A 7,719-nucleotide genomic window follows, 5' to 3' on the forward strand; every position below is an offset into this window, starting at 1 on the left:
ATAAAACAAGGTCTTTTGATGTTTTGATTGAGAGACCTCCAGCAGCAGAAATCAATCACTGTGTTAAAATTAAAGGATGGCGGTACAGCTGAAAATGCTGAAAATTATTCCTTCTGAGATCCATTTTCTAGCAAATAATAATAAAAAAAAACAACATTCAGAGGTGACATGTTTATTTTGACTCAGTCCCACATACACTGTAATTACGGGAGTCAACTGCTGAATTTAACATTTGTTAAAAAATACCAATTTAAGAGATGAATGGGCCTTTTTAAAACTAATTATATACAGTAGTTACTTCAAATACACTATATGCAGTACATGTACCTGTACATATGTATATATATATATATATATATATATATATATATGTACATTTGAATTTGAAAAGATAAGGAACTAACAAGAACTTACTTATTTAAGTAACAGAACAGTCATGGCACCATCCAAAAGAAGAACATTACTACAGGTGAAATAAAATATACTGCGTGTTTAACTTCTACCAAAACTCTCACATTAAACCATAACTGCACAGAATAAGAATAAGATAAACACAACAATTGGTTTAATGTCACCGTCCATTGTTATTGTTTCATTTTATTGTTTATAAGTGACAAATTCTTGAAGAGATTTGCTTCATTTCTTCATTCTTCATCAACTTCATGTTTTTCTCTTTGTAATCTGTTCTTGCATTCCTCCACCACCCTATCCACTCTATCCATCCATCCTTCCATCCTGCCAACAACACTCCTAGTGTCACGGCTCACAGACCTGGTAAGCAGTGTCCGCAGGGTGCCGGCACCTCCTGTACCTGAGAGTGATGCTGCACCGGTGCAGGTACCTAGCGCCAGGCAGCCTCCACCTGCACAAACCACTTCCCCACCTCCCCCCCACTCCCCCTCCAGCCCCTCCCTCTCGTCTGCCCAGAGTGAGTACCGCGCACGACCCTCTGCTCCTGCGAAGCATGGAGGCCACACAGTGGCGCTAACAAAATGTCAGGATCCGGGTGCAGGCCTGTGTGTGAGCGAACATGTTAAACAGTGTTAAATGTTCTGCAATGGTTAAACACGGGTTCATGGAGTTAAGAGGATTGTGTCAAAATGGTTTCTGGTTTGTGTGTGTGTGTGATTGTGTGTTTAATGCCTCTGAGCGAAGAAATGTGTGCATCGTTTGGCTGCTTTTGCCTCACTGAGATGTCATGAACTTTAATGTTTGCAGTGATTTGATGTGATACTGTGTGTGTTTTCACAATTGAACAGGATGCACAAGGTCTCTCTTGATGTGTTTTGATGTTTTATTTGTTTGGGGCATGTAAGAAATGTATCCCTAAACACCATGTAGAGGTTTTACAGTATTCATCTTAATCTTAACTGCCTTTGTCTAAGCACCCATGTTGTTGCATAGATGAATTAAAAATATTTTACATCTTACACCTACGTCTGTTTTCTGATAATTTCTGATTAGATTATTTTCGTTCTCTGCAGCACGCAAACAAGAAATCATCAAGATCACAGAGCAGCTGATAGAGGCGATCAACAATGGAGACTTTGAGGCATACGCGTGAGTCTGCACCTTTGTTTTAGTTCATAACCAATATTTAAAGGTTTAACTCATCAATGAACATGGTTGTGATATTTTCTCTTCAGTAAGATTTGTGATCCTGGACTGACTTCGTTTGAGCCTGAGGCGCTGGGAAACCTCGTAGAGGGGATGGACTTTCACAGATTTTACTTTGAGAACCGTAAGTTCAATAGATGAATTTATTGTTTTGACAGTTTTGTTTTGGTTTTTTTAATAACTCATGCTCCCTTTGTCATGCTTATACATGTTTTTTATGTTGTTGAAAGTGCGTTATTGATCAATAATTTCAACACAGTGAAAACCAAGAGATCTGAGAGAACTTAAACTTTGACCAATGACAGGACAGTTCACACAGAGAGAAGCTCTGGACAGAGAACCTTGGTCTAAAATGATTATTTTTGATGACCTGCAGACAAAGCTAATTCTTCTAAGCTTTAGTATTTGATGCCAGTCTTCCTTTTCTTATTATTGCTGGACAACCTGTGCTTATTATTATGAGTAGCGATAACAGCGTTGTCGTAATGATGCTGTTGTTTTGCCTCTTCTTCCTCTACACATTGTCCACGTCAACTTTTTTTTTTTAGTTTTGGCTAAGAACAACAAACCCATTCACACCACCATCCTGAACCCTCACGTCCACCTGATCGGCGAGGACGCGGCCTGCATCGCTTACATCCGCTTGACTCAGTTTGTAGACGGCCAGGGTCGACCACGGTCCAGCCAGTCGGAGGAAACACGCGTGTGGCACCGTAGAGACAGCAAGTGGCAGAACATCCACTTCCACTGCTCAGGCGCGCCTGCTGCGCCGCTCCAGTGAGGTCCAGATGACAACTCACTGAAAGGTAACGCTCTCGTCTCACAGCACGCTTATCCTGTTTGTTTTTTATCCGCAACTTTGGCAAGGAAGCTTAAGAATGTTGTCACTCGTCTGTGTGAATGAATGCAGTGTACATGCATCAAGCATTTAATCAGAATGAGCTTTTTTTGACACACACAGAAAAAATTGTAGTAGAGGAGGCTTCACTTCTGCCTGTATTGTCATCAAATGCAATTGTTGCAGTTCTACTGTGATGTGAGTCATACTGTCATTGCTCTGTATGTAATTTACTCATCACGGCTTCCTTTTCAGGGATGAATGCCATAGTTTTGTCAGTGAGGAGAGAAAGAGGAAGAAGAGGAGGAGGAGGAGGAGGTGGTGGTGGTGGTGGTGGTGGAGGAGAAAGGGGTGAAAGAACAAGTCCACTGTCAGTTTCAGGGGCTCCTCGCCCTTCTTCAACAAACCCTCCCTCCACAGATGCCCGGCTTCCACCTCCACCTCCAGAATGCATCTCTTCTTCTTCTCTTACTACTACTGCCCCCTGTCTTTCACCTGCTCTAAAACACCTTGTGACAGCCGTCAGACAGCAGCATCCTCCGTCTCTTCTCTCCAGCTTCCTCTTCTCCCCTGCAGCACACTGGGTGAATGATTGGTGGAGGTGGAGGTTTTTTTCTCCACACTTGTGTGATTCCCTCTTCCTGTGGTCTCTCCCTCATCCACACACTATTTGTGGCACCGACCCTCTTGTCCTCATGTGAATCCACACTCGTGTGACATAAACACTGCACTGGAAATACATAATGTAAAGTTTTAAGTAAAATCTATTATCATTATCCTTATTATTATTATTATTACTATATTATTGTTATTATATTATTATAGTTATATAGTTACAACACATTTGAAAGTGCATTTGTAATTTGTATAATTCATAATTCTTGATGCCAGTGGTTTTTAGAGTTGAAGGAAATCTTTTGTCTGTTTGTTTGTTTTTCTCTATCTTTTTAAGGAAGCATGTTTTTCCCAGTATTAACAGTGGCTGTTTTTATTGTGGCTATTAAGTGGAAAATGATATTGGCAGTTTTTTTGTTTTTTTTGTAATTTGCCTCTTGTATGTTAGCTATAATACTGCGCCCTAACTCATGGTCATTTTGTCTGTTCATTTGTTTTTTGGAGGATTATTTCCTATTTTCCTTTTCTTTTTTGTCTTTTTTTTGGAAAGGGTGTGTCTGATGGGTGTCATGTGAAGGTCAAGAGTGAATCCGTGTGTGTGTATGTGTGAGTGAGTGGCTGTGGTTTGGTAAAGCATGTTCTGATCCAGAAAACACTGACTCTGCAAAGTTGGAGGAAGTTGGGAACTTTTCCCGTGTTGCAATGTGAAAAGTCTCTCGAGGGGTCGAGCTTAGTTCATTGTCTTTCTGACTGACAACATTTCAAACACATTTTTATTTTATTTTTTTTCTTAAGAAAAAAGCATCCAATAAGAGTTTCACCATGTTTGCGTTTCCATCTCCGTGTACAGTATAAGACTGAAGCAGTATTGTAAACATGACTGAAAGGAAAAACACGTTCTCCTTTCATTGTTTTGCTGCACCCATAAGAAACAAAGTTACAATTTATTCATACATCATCACAAAATACCAATTTATTTTCGTGTATGACCGCAGATCTTGTGTTTTCTTAATTGACAAAGCAAACTTGCAACCCAAAGAGGAAATATTATGGCCAAGGGCCACTGCAGCATAGATAATCTGCTGGTATAAAGTAAAATGAGGATTATTTGTAGGCCTGGACCAGTTATACACATTCAAAGTTATATTTTCAAATAACAGAAGTTTAAAGAAAAGAGTCTCATTTTAGGTGGAAACATAATTTTTGGTACATCATGTGTGTATTGCATTGTCATTGTATCTTTCTACTAAAAGGCTAAAGAATGGTAAAACTTCATAGCAGACGAGAAAAGGACTTTGACAATCAAAATGTTTCATATTATTTTCTAACACACCAACTTGTGACTAAATGAGAGGCTGCATGTCACGATTAGATAAATGTAAAATGTGTGGCACGGCACAGTAACACAAAGGTTCCTTCTTTTGGTGGCAGTGACTGTGTTATGTTTCCATACTTCCTAGAACTCACTGTCCTCTGAACCCACACTCTGTTGTACAAGAGTGAGTCACAGAAATGTCAGTGAGCAGCAGTTCACCGTTGCCTCCCTGTTTCTACCGGGAGCTGTTTTTTGTTGATTTTCTGCCTTGGTGGTGCAATAAAGATGCTCAGTGAGGGAGGGGAACACACTGCTGGTGACTCCTGCTGTTGACAGCTTGAAGCAGAGGCTTGAAGCTCAGCACATTCTCAAAAGTTGGTGTATTTTTAACTCGCTAAACACTTGGTGCTGTCGGGAACACAGAAGCGGGAGCTGTTTTTGCTGAAAATGTCAAAAAGGGAAAGGTGGCGCTCTAAAGAAAAGGTTCCCAGTGGAGGTCTGACCTTTCTTACTTCCAAAGCCATATAATGCAGAAAACTCCTGCTGCTGCCTGTTGATTCTAATGAAGCACTCACACTTTGGTCTGAATCAGTGATGAGGATTGACAGATTTCCCCCGCGCCTTACCATGAGTTCACATGTATCTGCAGGTGTCACACACACACACACACATAACAGCTCCGCTCTTCTGGCTCCTCATTTCAGCACAGTCCTTTGCCACCAGCTTGTGTAACATCTGTGTGAGTGTGTGCATGTGCACTGCATCCATCGCTCTGGATGTGTATTGCAAGGTTGATGTTGATGATGTGACCGAGGGCGAAGGCTTTATTTTGCAGGACATATCAGTCTGCTGCCTTCAGCCCAGGATGCCTTTTTGTCTCCTGATTTGATTTTTTATTTTTTTTTTCATGTTTTTACTTTTGTGCTCTTTGATTTGTGTGACAGTAGTATCAGCTTTTTGTATGATATGAAGTGCTTGTGCCAGGTGTGACGGGATGATACACACGGACTTTGCAGCAATTACAAACTTTTTTTTGTCAGAGTGTGACTTTGCGATCCGCTCCACTTTTACTTTGCTCGTCCACTAATGGCTGCCTTTCGCGTGTGTCTCGTCCCATATTGGTCAGACCAAGATATCAAAGAGACCGGACAGTCGGTTTGGTGAATAGTCCTCAGGTTTCTATTTATTTTGAATATTTATTTATTTATTTTAGTGGATATTTATATTGTGCTTTATTTGTTAGTGTTTTTTTTCTCATTGTACAGCTTGTGTGCACGTACTGTCTGCTATTCTTGGGACACTGCTCCATCATATAAAGGGATAGTACACATAGTTGCATCCTGCATGTTTTGTTTTTTCTCTGTAACGACCAACATGGTGTGAATTTCTTTTACTTTTTCTTGCCTTTGTTCTCTCTGCAACATTAGATTTACGCAGACTTTGACATTTTAACAGTTTTATGTTGTCTCTCTTTTCTTCTTCATGTATACTTTGAACACTTGTGTGAACTATCCCTCTCAAAATCTTCACTGAGGCCGTGCAGTGTTTCTTTTCAAACTTTTTTTTTTAACATTGTTCATGTCCACTTGCTAAACACACACACCCTACTCCAAAAAAGAGAAGAAATAGCAGCATGCACAGTACAAACATTTTGTTCTTCTGTTCTCCTGTGTGTGTTCACTTGACCATGAGTTTAAAAAGAGTCACACATTGAAAAAGTGAGAGTAAACAGTGTTACACAACTGCAAATAATTCTTTGCAGCATAGCTGGCATTTTCTCTGCATGACAGTCAACAGCACTCTTTGTAGTTGTTCTTTTGTTGTTGTTGTTTTCCTGTTCATTTGGTTTCACATTTTCTACTGAATGCTGGTATACTCTACCTTACTATTTTACTATTTTCTCAGCTTTTTAAGTGCATATAACTATTTTTGTCTCGAGATGACATAATGAAGAGAATTCTATTAATGACTGTGGCACTAAGGATGATGATGGTGATGATGATAATTTCGCATGTTATTCTACCGGGCTCTGTGTTGTCAGTGCAGGATGGCTGCCGTTCGTACACGTAAATGAGAGAATACTACAAGCACATGAGAACCATCGGCATCAGTGATAGCGAATGCATGAGCCTGTGCTGTGTGTCTCATTAGAGGCTAAAACACAGCAGCTCACAATATTGAGCTCCAGTAGGGGGCGCAATCACACAACAAAAAGCACAAGCAGACGTAGCTGCACCATATGTTTATTTTAGTGACAACTCGAATCTGACCACGCAGGCAGAAGCAACAGCAACAGCAGTTTAGTAGTGTAGAGTAAGAACCAGCTTCCATTGTGAATATTGATCTGGGCTGTACAATTATGACTGACATAGTACCAGTACCACTGATCCACCTACATATAAACTACACTAACTGTCCTTTAGTGCTTAGAGGTCATCTTCTTTCTCCAGCCAGTGACTAATTTGCACTGACAACACGTTTGTTTCTTTGGTGTCTTGCACTCTTTCCTCCAGTCTCTCCCTTTTGAACCTCTTATTTTTTCTGCAGCTGACTCTTTCTATTTACAATCTGTCTCTTATTTGTGTCAGTTTGAGTTTCTTCTGTATAATGATAATATTAATCTCTGATTCTTCTGATTATTGCTTACGTGCTAAACGTGTTAAGGTGTTATCAATAAAATTACAGTTTAAATAGAAAAAAAAAAAGTTTTTATGTGTGTGAATGATTTTATTGTTAAATATAACTTGTCTCATACACATAGTGAGCAACATAAACTAAAATAATTCAACTTAAGGTTTAAGAAAATCTTAAGTATGTGTCCTAGCCCTCACAAATGCCATTTTCTCAATAAAGCTTCACACACTTGTGTGAGAGCTGATGTGGCTTCGGTGTGTTGTTACTTAGAACATCAGTGGTTTGAGTCTAGGATCCTCCAGTTCATTTTAAATTGCATTGATTGATTTGACAGGAACAATAAATTTACGTATTGTTCCAAAAAAAAAACTAAAACGTTCAGGACATCCAGCCATAGCCAATTTGTAGTACTTTTTAGTTTCAGTTAAGCTTTTAAAGAATAAAACAAATATAACAACAAAAACTAGCACAAGCATCTGTTACAAATGAAGTCAGAATTTCTCAGGCTTTTACTAAAATGAGTGAACTATCATATCCCTGACACTTTCACTTTGTTTTCAAACTCAAATCCTTCTATTTTGAGTTTGAAAACATCAGACATGTTTTCTAACCAGCAGTTATGTGTTTGATTGACTAATTAATTACATTAGAAGTTGTTTTGCATTTCCCTTATATTGTTAATTATAGTGAAGAGAGACAG

The 7,719-nt window shown here is 39.3% G+C and overlaps 1 protein-coding gene across 29 annotated transcripts in view; it reads left to right on the top strand.

Annotated features, from left to right (window-relative positions):
• Positions 1 to 6,724, top strand: part of camk2b1 (calcium/calmodulin-dependent protein kinase (CaM kinase) II beta 1) — a 63,870-nt gene extending 57,146 nt beyond the window's left edge. For 18 of the 29 annotated variants that reach the window (XM_044026123.1, XM_044026127.1, XM_044026128.1 and 15 more), the window contains 4 exons: positions 1,485 to 1,560; positions 1,647 to 1,741; positions 2,166 to 2,423; positions 2,711 to 6,724. In XM_044026123.1, the coding sequence (XP_043882058.1) occupies positions 1,485 to 1,560; positions 1,647 to 1,741; positions 2,166 to 2,398 (404 nt within the window). In that variant the 3' untranslated portion in view covers positions 2,399 to 2,423; positions 2,711 to 6,724. Of the gene's footprint in view, positions 1 to 754; positions 929 to 1,484; positions 1,561 to 1,646; positions 1,742 to 2,165; positions 2,424 to 2,710 lie in introns of all 29 variants that reach the window. The other 11 variants (XM_044026115.1, XM_044026121.1, XM_044026118.1 and 8 more) reach the window with 1 other exon arrangement.
• The last annotated feature ends 995 nt before the right edge of the window (positions 6,725 to 7,719 follow it).

This window comes from Solea senegalensis, linkage group LG5 (assembly GCF_019176455.1).
Source record: "Solea senegalensis isolate Sse05_10M linkage group LG5, IFAPA_SoseM_1, whole genome shotgun sequence".
Taxonomy (NCBI): domain Eukaryota; kingdom Metazoa; phylum Chordata; class Actinopteri; order Pleuronectiformes; family Soleidae; genus Solea; species Solea senegalensis.